A 26,003-nucleotide genomic window follows, 5' to 3' on the forward strand; every position below is an offset into this window, starting at 1 on the left:
TCCCAGTGTACTACTATTTTTACCAACCTAAAGATCCTTACAAATTTTTTAAAAATAATTAGAGAAGCTGACCAAATTGTGATAGATATCTAGGCATGACTTATTTAAGTATTAAAGACCAGCATTTATATATCTGATTGACTTGAAGAAAGCATTTGACAGAGTAGACTCAAAGATGTAATTTATCTTCTGTATAATAGAGAAGTCCCCCTAGATATTATAAAAACTATTGAAAACATATACCAAAACAACAAAATGGAAGTCAGAATAGGTAGACAACTTACAGAACCTATAGATATAGGCAGCGGAATAAGACAGGAAAACTCACTGAGTCCTGTGCTCTTCAATTTAATCATGGATGAAATCATCAAAAGCGTCAACCAAGGAACAGGATACAGAATGGGAAACAAAGAAGTAAAAATACTCTGCTACGCAGACGACGCAATATTGATAGCCCAAGATGAAGATAATCGCAAAGATTAATTAATTAATTACTTTTAATGGGAAATAAGCCAAAATTTTACCAAAAAAATGATTTTATTAACGTTTCGTGATATATACACTGTGTCCGTAAAGTATGGAACAAATTCTTTTTTAGCTAAACAGAGCATTTTAAGAAATAATCCTGAAACACGTCGATTTTTGATTTTAATTTACCGTATTTTAAAATAATATTCTAATATACAGGGTGAATTACTTTTGAGTAATGACGTCACCGTCATTTTTTTTAAATGGAACACCCCCATTTTGTCTCAATTTTCGGATTACTCTAGCTGAGCTGATTCCAAAAATGTATCACATGTTGATTCAAATTGGTACAGGGTGGACAAAATACAATAGCTTTGTGTGTGTTCATAAAGTAACGCGTTAGTTAAATTAACAATATAATCAAAAATGCTTATTGTATTTTTGATATTTTCATTAATTTTTTATTTTAATTAATTTTTTATATTGTTTAATTTAATATTTTAATTTAATATCAAAAATTAATTAAAATTTAATATTATGAGCACACACAAAACTATTGTATTTTTGTCCACCCTGTACCAATTTGAATCAACATGTGATACATTTTTGGAATCAGCTCAGCTAGAGTAATCCGAAAATTGAGATCAAATGGGGGTGTTCCATTTAAAAAAAATGACGGTGACGTCATTACTCGAAAGTAATTCACCCTGTATATTAGAATATTATTTTAAAATACGGTAAATTAAAATCAAAAATCGACGTGTTTCAGGATTATTTCTTAAAATGCTCTGTTTAGCTAAAAAAGAATTTGTTCCACACTTTACGGACACAGTGTATATATTTTTTTAATAATTTTTTTTGGTAAAATTGTGGCTTATTTCCCATTAAAAGTAATTGATTATAAAAATGCCACAAGAAAATAGCTTCAGAACAACATTAAAGTCGCAAAGATTAGTCCACAGATTTAACATAAGAGCAAAATAATTCAATATGACAATTTCATCTCAGAAAACTAAAACAACAGTAATCAATAAAGAACCAATCAGATGTAAAATAGAAATTGATGGTATCAGTATTGAACAAGTAATGGAAGTACAATACCTTGGAACTACATTGTCAAGTTACGGAGACTTGGACAAAGAAGTGAGAAATCAAGTACAAAAAGCAAATAGACTGGCAGGATGCCTTAATAACACTATATGGCGAAATCGACATATTAACACTGAGATGAAGTCAATAATTTATAAAGCCAGTGTAAGACCAATAATGACATATACATATGTATCATAAACAATACCCAATACAACACAAAGACTACTGGAAACGGCAGATATGAGAGTACTGAGAAGAATTACAGGAAATACGCTAAGAGATCGAAAGAGGAGTGAAGACATTAGAAGACAATGTAACGTACAGTGTATAAACGAATGGACACTAAATAGAAAAAAGAATTTAATAAACATAACCAAGGGGGGACACGTGTGGTCAAAGTAGCAAGAGATAAATCACCAATAGGCAAAAGAAGTATCGGCCGACCGCGCAAAAGAGGGAGTGACAACCTTCCATAGAACTATCAGTCCTCCAATGAACAAGCAGAATTGCTTATAAAGAGGAAGAAGAAGAAGACTTATTTAACGTGCAAAAAAAAATTAAAAGAAATAAGCAAAATATTTAAAACAAGGAGTAGGAGTTCCATCTGTATTAGAAGAACAATTAGTTGACAATAACAACAAAATTGAAGATGACAGAAATAGTAAATAAATAACTATCGACAAGGAAGAATTTCCTGCAGCTGGCTGTATACCATTAGCTACAAGTAAATTTAATGAAAAATTCTTCTTGGTAAAAGGTATAATAATTTAAAAAGCCCCTAAAAGGCTACAAATATAAAAACAACGTTTTCGCTCTGTAACAAGAGCATCCATCAGTGTTACAAGAACATGCTGCGCCACCCAAAAATACTAAGGTTAAAACCTTTTAAAAATAGACTAATGCGTGGTTGTACCAACAGATCTTAAGCTTAAGACGAGAATAACATAAGAATTCTTCTTCTTCTTAAGGTGCCGAGACCGCTTGTCGATCGTTGGCTCTCATGTTGCGCAGCATATTAACAATCATTGTCTTATTTACAGCCGCACGAAATAGTTCAGTGCTAGTTTTCCCAAACCATTGGCGTAGGTTTTTAAGCCAAGAAGTTGTACGGCGGCCCACACTTCTTTTTCCCATTATTTTACCTTGCATGACAAGGTGAAGTATGTCATATTTTTCTGGGTGACGCATTATATGACCAAAGTATTCCAATTTACGCCTTTTAACCGTGTTCACTACTTCGCAACTTTTATTCAAACGTTGCAAAACCCTTTCGTTTGTGACTCTTTCTACCCAACTGATCTTCAGAATACGGCGGTAGACCCACATTTCAAATGCTTCTAGGTTTTTTAAAAGCGATTCTGTCAGTGTCCATGCTTCAACCCCGTAAAGTAGTACTGGGAATATATAACATCGGACCATTCTTATGCGAAGTTCCAAATTTAGATCATGACTGCACAGGATTTTCTTAAACTTCATAAAACTTGTTCTTGCTTTGGCAATTCTACTTTTTATTTCTGTACTAGGGTTCCAGATTTCATTAATATGAGTACCCAGATACACAAGATTACTTACTCGTTCAATTGAGTCATTACCGATTGTTACGTTATAGTTATTATTATTTACGGCTGCCTGTTTACTAATAACCATAAACTTTGTTTTTTTTGCGTTGAGTTTGAGTCCATATATCGCGCAGAATGCCACCATTCGATTCAATAACGCTTGAAGATGTTCAATTGGTCCAGTCAGCAACAAGGTGTCATCTGCGTATCTGATATTGTTCATAAGCATACCATTAATGAGTATTCCCTCTTTTGCGTTTTCCAAGACTTCATTTAAGATTGTTTCAGCGTAAAGATTAAACAACATTGGTGACAATATACAGCCTTGTCGAACTCCGCGCTTGATTTTTACTTCTTCAGAGCACTGATTCGCAACCCTAATACATGCAGCCTGGCCCCAATACAAATTTGCGATTATTCTAATGTCCCTACCGTCCAGACCGGTAGTTTTGAGAATATGTAGCATTTTTTCATGGCGAACTTTATCAAAGGCCTTTTCAAAATCAATCGCGCACATGAAAACGTCATGATTTACATCTCTGCATCTTTGAATTGAAACTTGGGTTGCGAATAGTGCATCACTATGCATCTATGCATCTATGTAGAATAACATAAGAATTAATATGATATAATTATATTATAATAAAAATATCATAATGTAGTAATATATATGATTGATAATAAGGTAAAAATCGAAAATTATGGTGCAACGTAAGTGATACTCAAGGAGGCCCTGTCTATATAAGTAGAGCTTAGCTAAGCTGGAGCTTAAGATCTGTTGGTGCAACCAGGCATAAATGTCTTATATAGTTCGTTCGCTAAACTCGACACAATTGGCTAGTAATTTTAGTAAGTAATTTTGACAATTTCGTAAAGTTAGCAGAAACGATTACTAAATAGTTAATAATTACTAAATAAATAGTAATTTTGGCAAAATTGGTTAAAATCAAAAAAATTACCTACTAAACTCACTAGCCAGTTGTGTTTAGCGAACGAACTATAAAAGTATATACATAATTAAATCCACAGGATGGATAAAATTCCTATGGATATGGCCTTAGTGCAATATATGACTCCCACACGTGGTACGTGGGTTTCTAGCATTGAATTATTACCTAGCAACCCACGTACCACGTGTGGGAGTCATATGTTGCCCTAAGGCCATATCCATAGAAATTATATCCATCCTTTGGTTTTAATTACGTATCCACTCTTATAAGACATTTAGTCTATTTTTAAAAGGTTTTAACCTTGTATTTTTGGGTGGCTCAGCATGTTCTTGTACCACTGATGATGCTCTTGTTACAGAGCGAAAACGTTTTGATTTTACATTTGTAGCCCTTATAGGGGCTTTTTAAATTAATATACCTTTTACCAAGACGAATTTTTCATTAAATTTAACAAATAAATCACTGACCGGAACTGAATATTAAAATACAGACGAGAAACAAACCGAATACCAAAAAAAAACTCGGAGCAAGACTAAGATCAATAGAGATACTGAAACAAAACTGGGTATAAGCGGACTGCCCAACAAAATAAAAGTAACCGTAACAACATCGTTTGAAAATATGCTCTAACACGAAAACAGCCAAAACGTCTAAACTCCAACCTAAAACACCAGAGAAACGAGACAAAACAGATCGAACTTTGCACAGCTTCAAAAGATTAAATAAGAACGCGGAAAAAAAATTAGCAACGATCATAGAAACTATGTAGAATAACGCTCCTTTCACACACTAAGAATTTGAAACATGCGATAGTTAGAACGCACGATGACATTCCAATAGGGGCTCAAGCAATCTTATGGTACCTTTCTCATTACCCGGCGTGGCGCGGCGGTAATGAGAAAGGTACCATAAGATTGCTTGAGCCCCTATTGGAATGTCATCGTGCGTTCTAACCCTCGCACGTTTCAAATTATTAAATAGTGTGTGAAAGGAGCGTCACTCTAATAAAAGATATAAGATAACGGCAATATTTATTAAGGTATGTACACAGAGCCGGATTTAAGCCTGTGGGGGCCCCTGGGCAGAATTGGTGTGGGGGCCCTACCTCCTACCATTAAAAAAATATTGACTACTTTTATAAATATAATTTAAAATAATAAAAAGTACAAGAGCTGTAACTTGTTACAGTAAAATATTAAAAATAATAGTAAGATGTATGGTTAAAGTCCGGGAACTTTTCGAGATATTTTAATTGAAAATTTCTTGATTATGTGGGACATAAGTTGCATTTAGACATCGTGGCCAATGCTCATTGTAGAGAGATGAGTCAAACACTCTTGGCCCATCATAGACCGAAGTCGATTTTTAATTAACTTAAATTTTAAGAATGATCTCTAACCACTGCAGTTAGTTAGCATCAGACCTAAGTATTAACAAAGTGTCACCTCAACATTTGGAACAGCATCATTCATATTCTTTTTTTAGCAGTTGGTACATTTGAAAATCTTTGCTTATATTTGATGAGCTGATTTCCTCTTTAAATGAATTGAAGAATCTTACAAACTGTACCAGATGGACACATAAGTTTTCATCTAAATAATTGCTATAAATGTTGGTAAGCTTTAGTGAGTGAGCTTTAATTTCATTCAGAGTTAAATTTTCCAATTTTCCAAAATGATGTAAAAATCCAAAATTGGAATAGATGGAATCATATGCAGAAAGCCTCTGACTTAGACGTAATCTATAATAGCGATAAAATTTTGAGTTCTAAACTTCCCCGATGTTCTCATATCTTTCGAAATTGTCACGTCTTGACTGTAAAATTTGTATAAGTGATCTAAGTGCTGCCACTCCTAAATTAAGGTCAATATTTGGATATTGAAGAATACGACTTGTGCTGTTTGTCCTCCCTGATATCCTCTCTGTTTCCAGTAAACACATTCGATTATAGGTACAACAAACCATTTGCAATGAGTTTTAGATTGTTGCTCATAGTCTTCCGAAATTTTGGACAATGCTCCTTTAATCTGATTATAACCTTTAACTAGTTCTTTTGTGGCATTACCTCGATGACCATCTAGTAGTATTTGCTCTTTTAGGAACAATAATATTTTTGGCACGGTCTGTATTGCTGTCGCTTTAAGACGCAGCTTTTAAACATTCTGTTAAGTTGTATCTATATGTAGAGGAAGTGAAAAATACATATAAGCTAGTTCTTCTAAGAAATTAAAGAATGCGGTGGTATGCTAATGCATGATAACACTCAGTTGCAGCTTTTGAAACTAAATTTAGAGAGTGGGCGACACAAGGAATCCACAACTCCAAGATGTTAAGGTACGTATCCATACGTGGGTGCTCCGTGCTCGGTGTAGCAGCTCTACATAGTAGATACGTTGGTGATCGCCAACCAGTGATTTAACCGGTTTGCTGTTTATATGTAGGGGAGCGCATGCCGTATCCATTTAAGCAGCTACACCGAGCACGGAGCACCCTTGTATGGATATGTACCTTTTTGTTCTATAATTTCAGCCTGAACACCATTGTATTTTCCATTGATATCTGACGCATTAACGTAGAACGGTCTCCTGCAGTTTTTCAGATCAATATCATGTTCTTGCAAAAATGTCATTAGATAATTAAATATATCTTCTGCTTTATGACGGCGATTTGGCAAAAATATGGTAAACCTTTCAACAGGAGTGAAACGTTCTATGTAACGAAGTATCACAGTTAATTGATTTGTATGAACTGAATAATATTTTGACTTCTTAATCCTTGAAACTACTTCATTTAATACGTTTTGACCCATCAGATGTACAATTTCCTCACATATGGTTGATGAAAGATAGTTGACAAGTCCGCTTCCAGGATTTGAATATTTATTAAAATATGGTGCTTCAAAAATTGATCATATTCAGCTAATAACTGGAGTATTTTCAAATAATTTTCATTTTGTGATGAACTCGACAACTCCTTTTCGCTGTGAAATAATAAATCTCGTTCACACATAAACTTTATAACTCTAAAATTAGTCTTTGAGTTACCAGTTTCCAATAATTTTTTATTTCTTCGGCCTGTTTTGATACTTCAGTATCAATACGCCCAATTCTTTCGTGTGCTTTAGACATTTCGTGATCCATAAGCCTACTATCTGCATCTGCATGTTTCCTATCACAAAATTCTCTTCTCATCACTTGATAAGAATTTACAAACGAAGCAATACACCCACCCGGTGGAAGGTCAAAAACATAACCATGAACAATGCAATATTATCACTCCTTCGTTCCTTCATTTTATACTTGTCATACATTGTTCCTGTATCTCCTGCCAATATCTGTTTAAATGAATCTCTTATGTTTGGGACTTTGTGGGTGCCCCCGAAATGTGGGGGCCCCGGGCAGCTGCCCAGCCTGCCCTCCCTTAAATCCGGCTCTGTATGTACATTTTTTAGAGTTTATACGATTTCTCAAGAGAAAAGCAATTGCGGGGAGGCTACAGTTGATTAAAAAATTATGAGTTTAACATATTTCTTCAAGAATTGACTCTTTTTAACGCTTTTAAAATTTGACCAAAATACCGCAGAAAATCAAAGGCCCATGATAAAATGATGGTATAAAATTCTTTGTAGAAAATCTACGTTTTCTAGAGTTTACAAGATTCCTCAAGAGAAAAGCAATTGCGGGGATGCTACAGTTCATCAAAAAAATGACGGGTTTAACATATTTTTTCAAGAATTTACTCTTTTTAACGCTTTTAAAATTTGACCAAGATACCGCAGAAAATAAAAGGCCATGAAAAATAATGATGTTATAACATTTTTTGAAGAGAATCTACGCCTTTTAGATTTTTTTAGACAAAGGAACCAGTTCCTCAAAAAATGACGGTTTAAAATTTTTTATCAAGAATTTATCATTTTTAATGATCTTAAAATTTGAGCAATTTATATATTTATATTTGAGCTATACCTATCCACGAAAAAATTTTGGAAAAAATATTCATTAACATACAGTGCACTAGTGCATAGATTCTGGTGCCTGTGGGGGTCGTCGGTGTATGAGAGAGAAATTATTCGAAATAATGAAATACCAATTTTTATATAATTTGTCATTTCATTATTTCAAATATTTTCTCTCTAATATACCGACTATAATACTCCGCATAGACGCCATCCCCCACCGGCACCTTTAGAACCTGTGCACTGTACCTAAATAATGTATTGTGAAAAAGATCCTTTTTCAAAGATTTTCTTCTGTGATGTTCCTTAAAACAGAGATTGTCAATATGACCCGATCAATTATAAAATTCTAATCGAATTATAAAAAAAGTAAATTGCTAAAATATTGCCCAAAATTACGATGTATGTACGTAAAAATGTATCTTCAAATTTACATTTGAAAGATTTTTTTTGTGTTCGTGCGCCTATGATATGTAAGAGTAGCTAACTTCATATTAGTTTATCTAAAATGACAGCTGACAGGTGACAGCTTCACAACGTCACATCCAGTGATATGAGAGAGAGGGGATTAGACGCAAGCGATCCGTCTGTATATTTTAGATGGGACCACTTGTCGGCTCTTGGTGCTCCATGTAATATGGCGACGGGCAGGTCCGGATTCAAATTAATTCAAGTTGTATTTACGATTTACTATTTTATTTTGGAATCAGCATCCAGGTAGATTAATAATAATAGTTATTTGGAATAAAATTAGTTTAATTTTTATTACTTTTGAAGTACAGTTTAATAATAATAAACAAATTTAATAATAATAAAATTTATTAAAGTTTCATAAAATTTTATAAAATGTACAAAGCCGGTCAATGATATGATTTAAAAATTGTATAATAATATATATTTAAAAAAAATAAAAAAGCGTACTAAATAAACATGAAAACTCACTGAATTAGAGCTACGTTTTATACAGTGCGTCCATAAAGTAACGCATAAATTCATTATTTCGTAAACCGGAGACTTTAAGGACAAATCCCGAAGCAGGTCGATTTTTACTTTTAAATTACGATTTTTTGGTATACATATCATACTGGTGACGTCATCCATCTTGGCGTGATGAGGCAATCGATGATTTTTTAAATGAGAATAGGGGTCATGTAATAGCTCATTTGAAAGGTTATATAATTCTCTATTTAATAAGATAACCATTAATATAATTATTTATACAGGGTGTCCAATAATGTTTTTTAAATTAAATTAATTGGTACAAAAATATCGTGCCAAAAAACATAAAAATGTTTTATTTAAAAAATAAATATTGATTTTCGCTTAAGCGTAATGTTAAACTTCCAAGAGGCAGGTGGGTGGCAGCTCTAGCATTGAATTTAAGCAAAAAGCAATATTTATTATTTGTCAAATAAGCATGTACATGTATTCCTGTTTTCTGACAAAAGTAAAACGAATTTTGAATTAAATAAGTTACGTACTTTTTTCTTTTTGTCTCAATTAATTTAATTAAAAAAATCTTTTTGGACACCCTGTATAAATAATTATGTTATTGTTTGTATTAGTAAATAGAGAATTACATACCCTTGCAAATGAGCTATCACATGACCCCTATTCTCATTTAAAAAATTCGTCGATTACGTTATGACGTATGACCCCCAGATGGATGACGTCACTAGTATGATATCTGCCAAAAAAATTGTAATTTAAAAATAAAAATCGACTTATTTCGGAATTTTTCGTTAAAGTCGCCGGTTTACGAAATAATGAATTTATGCGTTACTTTATGGACGCACTGTATATACTTCTAGTACTGAAACGATAAACTACTCCAGACAATTGAAATAATATAGAAAAATAACATTTCATCCAACTATGATAGTTATCATTTTTACCCTAGACCAGCTCAATCTGCCACGTTGTGAGTCCACCTTGTCTTAATCAAAAATATGAACACTGAAAATCTAGAATGGAAGCAAACAAAACAATATTTTAACTAATCATGTTTATTATTCAATAAAGATATAATTAAAATATGACTTATTAAATTCAATAACATAATATATTCAAATGCTTGCCAAAAACTAACAATTTTTAGATTATACTTATAGCTGTTGGTATTGGTTCGATGGTAACTCCTTGATGTCGAATGGTACTGCTGTCGACTTGTAGACCTGGGCAGATGTTGTGGCCTCAGGTCGCTGCAACTAGAGATGTTGGGTGCTGCTGTCTGTTGGATGCATCATGTTCCTTTTTGCCTTGAAGTGGCATCACCAGTGATGTATGAGGCTGGAGGCTCCCGAAGGGAGAAATATTGATTTTTTTCCAAAAACTAGAAAATAAAATACATATTTGACATCAAGAAGTAGAGAAACCAAAGTGTGCAAGTCTGCCATTCTTTAAGAAATAATCAGAAAGAGTAGCAGATGACAAGAATACATTAAATGGAATTATTATTAATTCTTACTAGTTAAAATTATCTGATTAACCACGTGCATATATGTAAGTCAAAAAGAAATATTTAAAATTAAAATATCAGAACACATGCTTTTAGAAGATGCGAGGTTAGGTATATAAAAAAACGGTTATAAAAAATTAATACAGGCTTAGGAAAATTTGTACAGTGTACAAGTAGTACACTAGACACTTACACCAAGAGAATAAGGTGATCTGATGAATAAAAATGTTTTATTTTTGAAGCTCCATTTGGCTTTTATAAATTAATTTTAACAAGAAATAAAGAAAACAAGAACAGAAAGTTCTAACCGGGAAATAATATAATATATTATTATATACTATGATATACTATTGCATATTATGCAGTAGTAATCGTTCAGTAGTTAAGTCAATGAATATAGTTAGTTTAAATTAATAATCATAAAAAATTTCAAAGTATCAAAATAATTTTCAGGTGTTACTCTGGGGAGAATAAAAAAACATTACCCAATGAATTGTAACGAGCGATCCAAAATTATTGGGATCAAAGCTAGCCGTGCAAAAAATTACGTATGTCCTCTTTTAATCTGAATTTATATCATTGGTTTATCAATTAATTTTGATTAACATTATAAAACATAAAAAATCAGTCAAAACCTTTAACACAGAACTTTAATCAAAAATAAAAAGAATTAACGAAATTATAAGTAACAATAATAAATAAAATCAAACAACTAACATCTCTATAACCTAACTTTTCTTGAAGTTGACGTACACTGCAAAGTTGACGTAAACTGGTAAATATATCTGAATTAAGAATAGACATGCACTGTATAGCTATCTCTGTCGTTCAGGGCCACCTATGGTGACAATAATTTTGGATCACACGTTAGTATTCATCACACTAAAATTATTCATTTATTATTAATAAATGACTGCAGAGAGTATCTATCTCTGGAAAAAAAATGAATGTGCTTTAAAAAAGTATGTAATTAATTCAAAATCATAAAGACTTATAGCATAAAGTCTAACTAATAATCAAAGTTAAAGTTCATCATCAAGTAATAATCAAATTTAATTAATAGGGCTTTTCATTCACAGTCATTTGTTTCGAGTTTCTGTCACATGTCGTATAATCCGTGTATATTAATATTATATACAGATTATACAACATCTGACAGAAGCTCGAAACAAATGACAATTGATGAAAAGCCCTATAATCCAAGTGTAAGTAATATTCAAAGATAAATAAGTTAACTGACTAGTAATCAAAGTTAAATAATGTAGGTATTTAACATTTAAAGTACATATAATATAATGGATATCATATCCTACATAAATTAATAGACAAGCTAGTGGAGCTGCTAACGAATGAATCTCAAACAAAACACCAGTACTCTGGATAACGAGTACCTAAAATAAGGTAATAATAATAATCAATATAATAATGTGAGTAAAATGATATACGCAGATAAAAATAATACAAGTAAAATATAATACAAAGAAATGCAAATTCAAATATAGATAAACCATTACAAAATAAGTACTAACTATACTGATCACCCGAATAAGACAAAGTTCTACACCAAAGGGTTTAGAAACTTCCTAAAACTAGTCCTAAAAACCTTAACCAATAAATTAATAAAGAAAGAGAGATAGTGATATATAAAACAAATGTTACTTCCATCAAATGCTTACCAAGGATCTACACCAGAGAACAAAATGTATGTATATGTATATAAGCATAAATATGATTTACAAAAGATAAAAAATAGCAAATCCTCGTAGCTAAACTACAATCATACTTCAAAGCACCATATTCCTACACCAAATTTCTAAAAGATCTCATTTCACGGTCACCTTTCAGTACAGACTCTTACGAAGAACAGTATTATATTTTAAGCAATTGATAATTTTTTGTTCTAAGAAGTAAATATCAGTAAACATAAAATAATAAAACAATAATATATAAATAATTAGGACATTGTTAAATAAAAAGGTTGTTAAATATAATGTTTATCATAATTAGATCAGTGTAATAATGCAAAAAGATGAAAATTGCAAAATATAATGCTTTACGAACAAAAATTATTGAGATTCAACACCACTAGAAGAAGTATGGTTTAAATTAATATCCTGAATATGAAAAGAAGAACAATAAGAATAAAAGAACTCAATTAAAGAACAGAACATGAAAATTGTCCTAATCTTTACCGTAAAAGTAAAGTAGGTACATCATATACCATCCGAATGAAAAGTTCGATAAAATGACAAAAGTTTTGGTAGCTATAGAAAATAGGTAATAAATACATGAAAACAACTAGGAAATGTAAGAATAAGTAAAAAGTAAATGAAACTAAGTGATAATACAAGATTCAAATGCACTTTAGAGTACACAGTAGTACACATAAAAAGAATGTATAAGGCTTGTATGTACTGAGAAAAAAGTACCCATAATATGACAACTTATGAAAATATCTCTTTTGTTTTGAAAAGTTACGACAAATCAAAAGTTATTGAAAAAAACAGAAAACATACCATGTGGAGATTAATATCAAGGTCTCTTACCAACCTAATAACCTATTTAATTTATTAATATGTATAATTATTGTTACCTGAGATTCACCAATTGTAGGGACTGCGTTTTCTCGCAAACGAATACAAACTAATGAAGTCCGATCTACATCCCTCTCGGCAAAATGTTTCGTACACAATTTGCTGCTGGTGGCTGGTTCCCAATTCTCTCTGTGTACAAACTGTACCCAAGCCTTTCTCTTTTCAACATCTTTGGGAAAACTACAACCATAATATCAACCCAGTTAAAAAATTACCTATTATTTTTACAGGCAGCATTACTACAATTGAAGTATTATAATACGGCTCTGTACACTGTTTATAGGTCCATACTAACCTATGAAATGTTATCCCCGTGGAGTTTTTCTGGTTCTTTCGTTTGTTATTTGTACACAGAGGAAAAGCACACGAAGCCATGGTACTATTATTATCAATAAATAACCCTAAACTCACTCAAAAACTTTAAAAAATTGAATTTTTACAGGCATCAACGCTACTCTACTACTAATGCTACATGAGCTCCATCCCATAGAAAAAAGTGTTGTGTGATTTGGTAGAATGCGATCTTATCCTTCAAAAAATATGTCACGTATTTCAGCACCTGGAAAATTGGAAGGATACTACAAATCTGGCCTCCACATAAGTGGTCTGTAGCTTCGACATGATAGGTGTGAAATTTTAAACGTTCTTGCTGTTGATTGGATAGGAAGGGTAGCGTTATCTAGCCTCCACGCTAGGTACACCATAGCCTCCATACGGTACTTCCAATATTTAATATTATGTTATTCAAGTGGACAATAAAGGTAAAACACAAACAACTTTTGTTTCTTAATTATTTATTTATACAATAATGTGACATTTTACATAGAAATATGAGTATTTAATTTCGATTAAATATATGTTTACTTGTTGAATTTATCGGCTGCACACAACAGCTGATCGGCCATTAGACCCAACAACAAAACGCGAAATAAAATGTGTATTTTAAAACTGTTGGATAAACAGTACCTACAATCAAAAAAGCTTACCTTTAAAAAGGTACTCGATTATGAAATAACAAAAATATCAAAAAACACGACTGAATATCAGCTTCTTATGGTGACACAAACTAAACACAAATACCAAACACATCACATAACCGACCATATTTATAAAATAAGTGAACGACAACGAACGAACGAACACGAACACAGATTACAGATTCACAGATAGCGCAGGATTTGTCAAAAGTCATGTTCCACCAATCACAATGCCGACATCAGCGCCTCTGACTAAACGGAAGGAAAATAAATACGATTACATGTTTTTTATTAGAGTTAGCGGGGCATGCTCCATCCAACATGGCGGAAGCGATCCCATCTGCGTCGCCGTAGGTCACATCCCCTCTCTCCCATATCACTGGTCACATCATACAAATGTCAAATGTCTAACCTGACAACAGCATATTATTTATATTTTAATAACAAAAACAGAAATCGTTAAAGTAGAAAAATATCTTATTAAAATGGCAAATTCTGACACAATTCAAGTTAGTTCACTACCTCTTCCTCCTATGCAATATGTAAGTCAATACACAGATGAAGCAATTAGAAGAGGTAGGACTCCAAAACCACCACCACCAATTCAAGATACCTATCATATGTTTGGCAATGCATTTAATACTGAAGAGAGCATTATTAGACCACTGGAAAGTCAAGTAAGTTTTTGAATTAATTCACGATCAGTTGGCTTTACAGCCATTCATGAGCCTGGCCTGCTTCAAAACATTCTTCCATCCTTAACTGTTGAGTGTCTGTCTGTCTTGTCCATCCCCTTCCTCCAATCTTCCTTTACATCTTCTAGATATCTGAGTTACGGCCGGCCTCTTCTTCTTCCCATTGGCTATTTCAAGAAAAAGTCTATAGAGTTTGAAATGATACTGCCTTCTTCACAGAACCTGTTCTTTAACTCTGCCATATATGGCCCTCAATACTTTTCTTTCAAAGACTCGTACCTTACTCTTCATCTCGAGTCATCATTGTTTTCGATTCTTAAGTGATCAATGGGCGTATTATTGTTTTACAAAGTTGGCCCTTTGTTGTTCTTAGCATACATTTTGCTATTAGTTGAGGGCCTAGGCCAAAATAACGGAGGTTAACCATGCATATTCTTTTTCTTATATCTTTGGATGTTTTTTTTTGCAATCTACCAGTGGCCCTAAGTACCAGCATCCACAATTTCTATAGTTGCGTGTTTGCACCTCAGTTATTTTATTTTAGCCAGCATATATTTAGTTTTCTGGATGTTACTCATAACTCTGATGTTTTCTATTGCGTTTTTGATAGGTGTGGAAGGTGCTTTATTTCGGGGTTCTTCCAATGGCCATGATGCAATGAACTGTCAACACCGATGGAATGGCCCTGTCCCATTCAAATAGTAAAGCCGGATTGTGGCCAACATACAAGAGAGAGACAGAGCTTGCAAGGGAAAATTTGACTTCTTCATTGGTTGGATATTCCTACAATCTACAACTACCACCAGAGTTGCCAGATGTGGTTTTATAAATCCCCCACTTAGAAACAGTAATTCCCTCAAATTAAGCTCAAATCCCCCAAATTAAAATGTTTTCCGCATGTTAATAAATTAGTAGTCAAATGTAGAGAACAGTAAACCAAAATTATACTGCTTATCAACAGAGGGCCCTGGAAATAATTCATAGGTCCTATCTTATTCGATTATATGAGAGTATAATATACAGTTCTATGTACATTCGCAAATTTAATTTCCCATGACTCCTTAAAATCTTCCATAACTCTCCCCCCAAAAATTTCTGCTTAGAAAAAATCCCATAGACACTTTTAAATTACTCCAGAATTGTAGGAAAATACCCCAATCTGGCAACCCTGACTATCACTATCAATTTGTTTGTTTACAAAAGATGGCGATTATCTTCCCTCTTTCCCTGGCTATTGCTCTCTCATCCTGGCCGTATTAAATTCGCTTCATGCCCATTCCATCCGTGTTGACAGTTCATTGTCATGATGTCATTAGTGAATGCAATGATTTGTATACTATGGGTATATATCGTACCAGTTAAGTTTATTCATGAATGTCTCATAACTTTTTCTAACACTAGGATAAACAGCATACATGAAAGCGCAAATATCCCCTCGTACCCTCACTTTATATTCGACTTTCCTTATTGTCATTTTAGTTAATTCTAACAATCCTTTTGATAGCATACGCTGTGTTAAAGTCTACTAAGATTGATTGGTTGGTTAGTCTATGTTGTACTCAGTTGTTTTTTCAAATATTTGTCTGATTAATGAGATGTGATCAATGATAAATCTGTTTTTTAAAAAGTCTCTTTGGTAGGATACTGTTGTCAGTATACAAGATATAGGTAGGATACTGTTGTCGATATACAAGATATAGGTAGGATACTGTTGTCAGTATACTGTGCTATAGTGATGTAACGAATGTCATTTTTTGAACATTCGCGAATATGAATGCGAATGCGAATATCTGCTACCGAAATTCGCGAATGCGGATGCGAATGCGAATATTCAGTTCTTATTAATATTTGTTTCTATTTTTGTAATGTTTCCTAAATTTGTAATGAAAAGTTAATTGATATTTAGTGTAAATCAATCTGAATCTTAAGCTTTATTGCATAATACCAAATAATAAAAAAAAGTGAAGGCTGATAATGTGATTATACAAGGTTCTTCTTCTTCTTGTGGTGCTTTCTCCTTTAGTGGAGGTTAGCGATTACACTGGCAAATCTATCTTTGTCCAATGCGGCTCTAAACAAAAGTGTTGAGTAAAGGCCGGTCTAGTCTCTGATGTTTCTAAGCCATGAAATCTGGCGCCTACTGGGACCCCATTTTCCTTCAATCCTACCCTGGATGATCAGTTGCGCGAGGCGGTACTTTTCGTTTCTTTTTATCTGTCCCCAGGTAGCTAACTTTTCTGACTTTAATAATTTTCAGCAGTTCCCTATCTGTACCCATTCTCCTCAGAACGCCCTTTGTTGGTGGTGTGGGTTGTCCAAGGTATTTTCAAGATTCTTTTATAAAGCCAGAGTTCAAAGGCTTCCAACTTGTTCATCAGTGTTGTGTTGAGTGTCCAGGACTCCGTTCCATACAAGGTTAAGTTCTATCTGTCTATTGCCCTTCATTTGTCCAAAGTTTAACGTAGGCCTACCCCTTATTTTTCCACTCTTCTTGGTTCAGTGCTAATGATGTCGCTCTGGTCCCTGTGTATCTTTTTAGGTCATCTGACCTTCTCGTCTGTGGTCTGCCCCTTCCTCTTTTGTAGTCCTAAGGTCTTCAATGAGTTATCGCTTTATTCCATCTTCCGTCTCTTTGTCTGCTGTTGTGTCCTGCATATTTCCATTTGAGAGTAGCTGCATGTTTGAGGTTAAGTTACCTTTTCTTAATAAAAAAAGATGAGAAGTGAATAGATTTTGATTTTATTAACCTAATTTTATCTTAAAATTATTTTTTTTCTGGTTTTCATATTCGCAAAACATTCGCACAAATTTTGCGAATGCGGATGCGAATGCGAATATTCGCGAATGCGAATGCGAATACGAATATTCGTTACATCACTACTGTGCTAGTTGTTCATTAAGCATCAGAGACAATATATAAATTTTGTATGCATTTGAATTAGTAATATAAAATATTTTAGGGCATCAAAAGGCTATATCCCCTACATTTTGATAGAAGAAGGGAACTAAAAAAGTTTAACCAGTCCCTATTGGCTAATTTCTTGGACTTACTGGATTTATTAGTTAATTGCCCAGACTCTCCTCGAAGAGCAGAAAAAGTGGAAGATTTAAGTTTGTTATTTATTCATATTCACCACCTTCTGAATGAGTTCAGGCCTCACCAAGCTAGAGAAACTTTGAGAGTTATGATGGAATTACAGAAAAGGCAAAGGATAGAAACTGCGAACAGGTAATAACTGTAAACCTATAAGTTCTAAGCAAATGACAATAATAAGTCTGTTTTTTTGGAAGAAATATTTTAATATCTTGGTTGCGGTTAGAGATATTTATAAACTTAGGTTGAGTGTGTTACGAGGCATTAAATATGTCCAGTAGTGAACCTTTGCCACAGTGCGTTTCGACACAGTTGAAGCAGCCAACCAATAGTGTAATACAAGGTATATTTGTCTCATAACGCAGCCAAGGTGTTAAACATGATATTGACAGAAGAAATTATCTGTATGCCGGAAGTAAAGGGTACTTTGTAACGTTGATATTTTACAGGAGAAGTGTTATATTTTTTTTGTAATTATTTATAGGATGTATTTTATTACACATTGTTTCACAAACTAATTTTTTCTTGAGATTATTAACTTTCTTATACCTACTATTCAAAAAATATATTGAAATACTAAACATGATTACTTTTTAATTAAATCAGTCGTTTGAGAAACCTGACATGTCCACAAAACCAAAGTTGTGGAAAAGTACAAAAAACATCTCAGGGTTGCCAGGTTTCTCTTGATTCCGAAAAATTTCTCAACTCTCCAAGTTCTTTTAGAATGTTAAATAGGGTCGGTTTCTCTTGAAACATTCGACTCTATATCTAAGGTTAGTAAAAATGCAAAAAAACGAAAATCGATTTTTTTGGACATGTATGTTTCTCAAACGACTGATTCAATTAAAGAAAAATAAAACACTGAAATGTTAAACTTTGATTTATTTTACCTTCACATTGTGGCGTAAAGTGTAAAACTTAATATTTGTTTACATTTAAAAAAACAAAATTTTGTATATCTGTCATGCATCAAAAACTTCGTCATCATCATCTTCTGGGTAATCACTAGAATTATAGATGTTAAAGTAGTTATATTTTATCTTTGCCCATATGGCACGATTCATTTTCAAAAAAATTAAATCAAAACATATAGTGAAACGTACGCCGATGTGTATAACATATAGTATACAGTATACTAAATGTATATACACATCGACGTTCGTTTCACTTTATATTTTGACTTAATTTATTTGAAAATTAATCGTGACGCTTGGGAAAAGTTATAGTGGAAGAACTATATTATAGATTTTTATAAAAATGATTATATACAGAAGATTTTTTGAATGATTTAAATCAACTGATAAACGATAGCTCAACATGTTTGGTTCAGAATCCATTAGATAATTTTTCTGATGCAATAAGCGTTCGAGTAGAAAACGTGGAACAGCAATCAGGCTGTTATGTCACTCAATTTGCTGATGATACCACAGTTGCACTAAATTCCAATAATTTTTTCATGTAGTACAAAAATCAAACTGTCTTGTAAAAAGTATGACTCATTACTGTTTAAATAATGCCCTAATCTTAAATGGATCAAAGACCAATATGGTAACCTTTTCACCTTCTAATATGCAGATGAGTCCATTAGTAAAACTTGACAATGGGTCAGTGGTAAATAGCCACTCCACTAAGTTGTTAGGTGTTTACCTGGATTCTAATTTGTCTTGGAGCTCTCACGTTGATTATGTAGTGGGAAGATTGTCTGTGCACTGTTATGTTCTATGGCAACTTAGGAATTTTGTCTCCCTAGATATCTTAAAACTTTACTATTTTGCTCATGTACAGTCAATTTTGCGATATTGCTTAATTTGTTGGGGAAATTGCTCACGAATTAATGAGGTGCTTGTTCTTCAAATAAAAATTATTTGTATCGTGACGCTTAGAAGGCGCTTGGATTCCTGTAGACCAGTTTTTAAACAATTAAATATTTTAACTGTAATTTCGCTGTATATTTTGATTTGTGTTGTTTATGTAAAGTCACATAGATGCAATTTTATTTGCAGAAATGATGTTTCCTTAATGAGTGGCTACAATTTTCGTTAAGGAAATGATTTGGTGACCCCTGCTCGCCACTTGACCGTTGTGGGCAAGGGTCCTTACCCAACATGCGTTCGTTTGTATAATAAATTACCTAATTATATTAAAGAGTCAAACATTTATGTATTTAAGAGAACAGTTAAGGACTTACTTCTGGTAAACACTTTCTATTCGTTAGAGGAATACTTGCAGGCATCTTTTTAACAATTTGTATGCTTTTGTGTATATTTTACCTGTTTTTATGTTAACTGTTTTTATGTACTTACAGTTTTTACTGATTGTATTGTATTTGACGCATTTCAATACTTGTAAAAGTCAGATGAAATAAAGAATATTGATTGATTGATTGATTGAAGATAAATATGGTGACAGTGACAAGTCATCCAATTTTTGGCAAGAAATTCGTCATGAGTCATTAGTAACAGGCAGTAAAACTGGCCTTGTAAATTTTTCACTTTTTCGAAATGAGTATCATATCAAGTTTTTTGAAATTATTATTATCAAAAGAGGTTTTAAGAAACAGTTTTCATATAGCCTCAAACCAACTTGAAGATTGACACAGGTAGACAATAAAACAGGTTATTTTTCAGTGTCTTAAAACAAAAGAAGCTTCTTTTCTGATAGACAATGAGTTGAATTGATTGAAGTCTCCACATTCCATATTTTGTACAGTGGATTTAGTAGATATTTAGCGCACAAGTTGTTGCCAGTCCCAAGGAGTTAGTATTGTTATGTTTGGTATCTTTTTCTGTTCAATGTGACCATGAACAGTGTCTGCTTCCGTATGGCCCTTCAACGAAAACTTGTGATTTATTTGCTGAATCTGTGGGAATGTCTTAAAAATCTAGAAATATGCAATCAGAATAAACATATTCTTATTTTAACCATAACAGTTGTCCATTCATATTGTTATTTGTTAAATGGTATAGTCAAGTATTACACAAGAAGCCATTTCTTTTCCACCACGAGCTGCTTTACTTTCATCCCCCATCTTGCAGTGTATTGAAGAGTTGAAGAAATCGTAAAGTTAAAATTCCATAATTTCGTCTTATAAAAGCTGACACTGCTTGTAATCAAAGGTGTATGTAGGTAAGCATCTATGGAGATCACAAGTCAAAACTTTAATATGTAGGAATAACCTTGGAAAGCTCGATTTTTTAAATCATATCTTTTCTTTGACCCTTCAATATGCGCCTCTTTATTAACTGTTAGGTTATTTCTTTGCACTGGGTTTAGTTCTTTATTTAGCCTAGCAATAAACGAATCAAAATGTCACAAGTGACCAGGTAATTTTAAGGAAATATATATTGTTTGTTAAATGCATCATTAAATACGAGAATGTTCTTTGTACTCCATAATCAGTTGTATTTATTTCCTTATTATAATCACTTATTTACTGTATATAACTAAACAAAATTGCAAAAAGTAAACACAATTTAGTCTACAATATATGATGCAAGGCACTGTCTCCAGATTGCACTGTAACGTTAGCAATGCATTCAGAGGTAGGTGCCCTATACACATTGGTACCCTTAGCCTCTAAGTAAAATGTGACGTGATACTTTTTATAAAGTGCTTATGTTTATTATTTTTTAAGGGACATAGTGTCATACACTTATGTGTAGAATAACAAAAGTGCAGTATAACTACAGTATCATCCCAATATTGGCAAAAATAGACATAGTGCTCTTTACCTCCGGTATACAGACATATGCTAAAGAACTGTCAACATTTTTCCCTTTAGTACAATTATAAAGTAATAAATATGTAATGTTTTTAGGTTTCAAAAACATCTGGACAGAGTAATGGATATCTTGCAACAAGCTATCCAAAATCTCCCAGAACCTATGGATTTAGACTCAAAAATCATGATAGACACAGATTTTTTGATGCATAGTGAAAACAGTGATAACTCAGAAACCTCACAAGATCCGTGCTATATTTTGGACAGGGTTATGTGTAATATAGTAGATAATATGCAATAAGTTTTATATCTTGTTACTATTATTATATTATTTATTTACATAGCTTCTGTTTTAAGCAGCTATGCTTTTAATAATGGGGTTTTAGTTTTAAATATAGTTATTATGATATTGTTAAAATGTATTTCTTAGTAAATTTTCCATTTGTATTAAGTTCATAGAATACAGCAAATTATTTCAACACGATGGGTTATATGGTTCTTTTCATGAGGATTTTTCAGTGCGTCACAAATGATAGAAAAAAAGGTAAGTCCGTGATAATATACATTTATAACATTTATTCTAATATGACATTTTAGTTAAATCTGATAGTTGTCAAATTTTATTTGCAATTGGGCATAAAAACAAATCAATTGTGTTTATTGCATTTATAAAATAGTATTTTCTTTGATTTGTATAGTCTTATAAATTGTACAGATTATATTCGTAGATATATTATATAATTATTAAATACATTTTTTTCTATTATAGCGCCATCTATCGACAACTAGAATAATAGAATAATCATCGAACTAGTATAATTACCAAAGTAATCACCGACGTGACTTTTTTCTGTCATATACAATTTAATGCGTTAGAAAGAAATCGAAAAACTGACGCACTGAAAAATGCTCATGAGAGAAAGCTTATCAGTTTTTTCTCATTTTCAAACATTTTCCATCTCACATAATCTCAACATCATTTGTATGAGTTCATAAATCATAATACTAAACTGCTCATCAGAGAGAAAACATTCCACGAACAAAATTTAGGAATTTTTATATATTTTTTATATATCTCTCTATTTTCTTTCAATTTGTTTTATGTTAATTAAATTAAATGAATTATCACGTGTACTGAGAAGCTAGACTGATCCTATAAGACTGTAGCACGACAAATTAAACAAACATAAAAATATACTTACGACATTATTGTTAGGTCATAGGCTTGATAAACTTTGTTCTACATAACTTTTCGTAATACCCCGGTAAGCTACAGTCTCAGAGAATTAAAGGAGTGAGTTTTTGAAATAATATTTAATATTAAGAAAAAAGTATTAATTATTGGGCGCCATCAACAAATCAAAATATACTGCCATGTGCCTATACAAAAATTACAAAAAAAAACTACTTGCAATGGCATTCCATTGAATAGAAATCGGTACTTACCATTGCGGTCTGAGGTAGTCTGTATGTTTTATGACAATAAGGATCAGAGGTAGATTGTGCAAAATAAAAAGACATATAAGTTTAAAACATATTCATTGTTTATTTATAGAAAAAAAAAATGGTTAAAAAGCAAAACTGAATTGACAAGAAGTGAATAAACATATTAAGTCCTTCACGTTTTCAAAAGTTCGAAGAAAAATAATTAAACAGTTCGTTACAAATACCTGATGATCTGCGCTTGTACTGTTGGCTGGAGCTGGCCTTGTGTAGCTCGGCTGGAACTCTGGTAAACAAACACTTCACTAACACTTTATAGTTTCTGATCGAAAGTACTATTACACAAATTGTTTTTATACGAAAGATAAAATTCCATAGTCTTGTTTTATTTTTCTTCTTCTTCTTTTTCGAAACTCCTTATGCCCATCAGGGGCGTCGGAGGTTTTATTCATCTTCTATCCATCTCTTCCATTTCTTGCGGTCCTTTGCTAACTCCTTCATTTGTTGATGTGTTTTTCCTTTTTCCTGTCCAATTTCTATAATCTGATCGATCCATCTCTTCCTTGGCCTCCCTTTCCTTCTTTTTCCATATCTTTTCGATTCCATCACCTGCTTTGGTAGTCTTCCCTGGTCCATTCTGTTAATGTGTCCATACCATTTTAATTTTCTTTTTTGTATCTTGGTTATTATCGATTCCTGTTTTAGTCTTTGTCTAATATATTCATTTCTTATTCTGTCCAATTTCATTTTTCCTACTATTTTTCTTAGCTGCTTCATCTCCGCTGCGTTTATTGTGCTGTCTATTTTTGCATTGTTTACCCATGTCTCACTTGCATATATTAAAGTTGGCACAGAGATTGCGTTGTATACCTTCAGTTTTATTTCTTTATCTATTTCTTCCTTTCCAAATATTGTTTTATTTAGTGCATAGTAGATCTTATTTGCTTTTTTCGCTCTGTATGAGATTTCTTGATCTATCTTTCCATCCTCTGATATTAGTACTCCAAGGTATTCAAACGTCGAGACTGATTCTATTATTTCGTTTTTGCACCTAAATATCGTTTGGTTTATTTCTTCCCTTTTCTTTTGGGTTACTATCGTGGTCTTCGTTTTCTTTACATTTACCTCCATTTTCAAAATTTTCTATTGTTTTATTTTTAAACTGCTTAATTTGATTATTATTGAAGCATTTCATCAATTTAATGATTAAAAAAAATTTTGTTTGGCATATTTTATTCAATCCATTGGGATTTTTTAAGTTTTAATAAATATACCAATTTACATAGAAGTGGTTTTACTTCTTGTTAGAGTTTTTTTTATCCTAGTTTACTCTCAGCTATACGCCCAGTGCCGCATTCAGCCGAAATCCCCGTGCCAGTCAAGGGGAATACGGATATGGTGCAGATGAAAGCGACTCTAACGATGAAGATTTCGAAATTGAAGATGACTCCGTACGTAATGGATTCGAGTAGCACGAGCTAAATGATTTGGTACGAGATTTCAGACTATCCAAAAAAGCTTCAGAGCTCTTAGCATCACGACTCAATGAGAAAAACTTGCTTGAAAAGGGAGCCAAGGTATCCTATTTTCGAGCAAGAGAAAGGGCATTTTTGCAATATTTTCAAAGTGAATGTGGATTTGTGTTTTGCCATAATGCAAGTGGTTTATTGGAAGAATTGGGAATTTCAAACTATAACGCATCTGACTGGCGACTGTTTATAGATAGCTCAAAGCGGAGCTTGAAATGTGTTCTCCTCTTTAATGGAAATGTATTTGGTTCTGTTCCAAATGGCCATTCAGTTTGTTTGCGTGAAGAATATGACGACATAAAGAAAGTCATTGATCTGTTGCAATATCACATGCACCAATGGATCATTTATGTTGACCTTAAAATGGTCTGCTTCCTACTTGGTCAACAACGTGGATACACAAAGTATCCCTGCTTCTTGTGTATGTGGGACAGCAGAGGTCTTGCGCAACATTGGGTGTCGAAATTTTATAGCCTGTCATTTGAAAAGATAAAGGCCGGTGTTTTTGGTAGTCCACAGATTCGGCAGCTTCTTTCACATGAACATTTCGCGGTCACAATGTCAGAAATTCAAAAGAATGCTTGGTTCGCATTAAAAAATATTGCTAAAAACTTTCTTGGAAATACACGAGAATTGAATTACGCCGACATTATCCAGCACCTCTTGGAGAGCTTCCAAAAGCTAGATTGCACCATGAGCATTAAAGTGCATTTTTTACATAGCCACCTTGCTAATTTCCCGAAAAATCTTGGTACGGTTAGTGATGAGCAGGGTGAGCGTTTCCATCAAGATTTAAAGGTCATGGAAGCACGGTACCAAGGTAGATGGGATGTACATGATCATGGGCGCCCATACCCATGGGCAGGGTGGGGCCGTGGCCCCCCCTAGCTTTTCGGGTGCTGTAAACTATATATGGTTATCCAAAGTATACAGAATATAATGTGCAACATCTTCACGTCTGCCCCCCCCCCCCCTGAAAATTTTTGTATGGGCGCCGGTGTACATGATGGCTGACTATTATTGGAGCATCAAGCGTGAATGTACACGAACTGAACACTCCAGAAAAGTCATAAACGCAAACTTTTGTCTTAATTTGTAAGTACTGTTCATTAATTAAACAATTTTATTTGTATGAACTCGATTTAACTTAAATTAAATAATTTGTAAACTGTATAATTGGTACGTTTTTATTTTATATTCCTTTATATGCATGATTTTTATAATTTTTGAGGATATCCTGTAGTTTAAAAAGTTGACGTGATAGACAAAATCTGAAGATATTCTGAGATTCAGACGCCAAAAATTAGTGAAAAACAAGTGTCAGATCTAACTCAACAAAAAATGTGTTCCCCAGTGTAATCTTTCAAGGATACAATCGAATCTTTCAAAAGAAAAAAACAAAAAGTTTCTAGCATAAAAATTGAGTGACTTATGATCAAAAAAAGGTCGGTACCTGCTTTTCTTT

General features: G+C 32.9%; 2 protein-coding genes across 2 annotated transcripts; one reads left to right on the forward strand and one right to left on the reverse strand.

Annotated features, from left to right (window-relative positions):
* Nucleotides 1-10,014: 10,014 nt before the first annotated feature.
* LOC126881837 (THAP domain-containing protein 2-like) lies at nt 10,015-14,322 on the reverse strand. The gene is made up of 3 exons (XM_050646445.1): nt 13,372-14,322; nt 13,076-13,256; nt 10,015-10,356 (listed from the first exon to the last, which is right to left on the reverse strand). Exons 1-3 carry the CDS (start codon nt 13,449-13,451, stop codon nt 10,267-10,269), a joined length of 351 nt encoding a protein of 116 aa, XP_050502402.1. The 5' UTR covers nt 13,452-14,322; the 3' UTR covers nt 10,015-10,266.
* Nucleotides 14,323-14,416: 94 nt separating this feature from the next.
* LOC114342524 (mediator of RNA polymerase II transcription subunit 7) lies at nt 14,417-22,045 on the forward strand. The gene is made up of 3 exons (XM_028293339.2): nt 14,417-14,730; nt 17,709-17,977; nt 21,663-22,045. Exons 1-3 carry the CDS (start codon nt 14,539-14,541, stop codon nt 21,865-21,867), a joined length of 666 nt encoding a protein of 221 aa, XP_028149140.1. The 5' UTR covers nt 14,417-14,538; the 3' UTR covers nt 21,868-22,045.
* The last annotated feature ends 3,958 nt before the right edge of the window (nt 22,046-26,003 follow it).

The sequence above is a fragment of the Diabrotica virgifera genome, chromosome 3 (genome assembly GCF_917563875.1).
Source record: "Diabrotica virgifera virgifera chromosome 3, PGI_DIABVI_V3a".
NCBI lineage: Eukaryota > Metazoa > Arthropoda > Insecta > Coleoptera > Chrysomelidae > Diabrotica > Diabrotica virgifera.

Coding starts and splice junctions, on each gene's coding strand:
- LOC114342524 (XM_028293339.2), top strand. CDS start 14,539: ATGGCAAATTCTGACACAATTCAAGTTAGTTCACTACCTCTTCCTCCT. Junction 14,731..17,708: donor TTAGACCACTGGAAAGTCAA/GTAAGTTTTTGA, acceptor AAAATATTTTAG/GGCATCAAAAGGCTATATCC. Junction 17,978..21,662: donor AGGATAGAAACTGCGAACAG/GTAATAACTGTA, acceptor TAATGTTTTTAG/GTTTCAAAAACATCTGGACA.
- LOC126881837 (XM_050646445.1), bottom strand. CDS start 13,451: ATGGCTTCGTGTGCTTTTCCTCTGTGTACAAATAACAAACGAAAGAAC. Junction 13,257..13,371: donor ACGGGGATAACATTTCATAG/GTTAGTATGGAC, acceptor TTATGGTTGTAG/TTTTCCCAAAGATGTTGAAA. Junction 10,357..13,075: donor CTACAATTGGTGAATCTCAG/GTAACAATAATT, acceptor TTTATTTTCTAG/TTTTTGGAAAAAAATCAATA.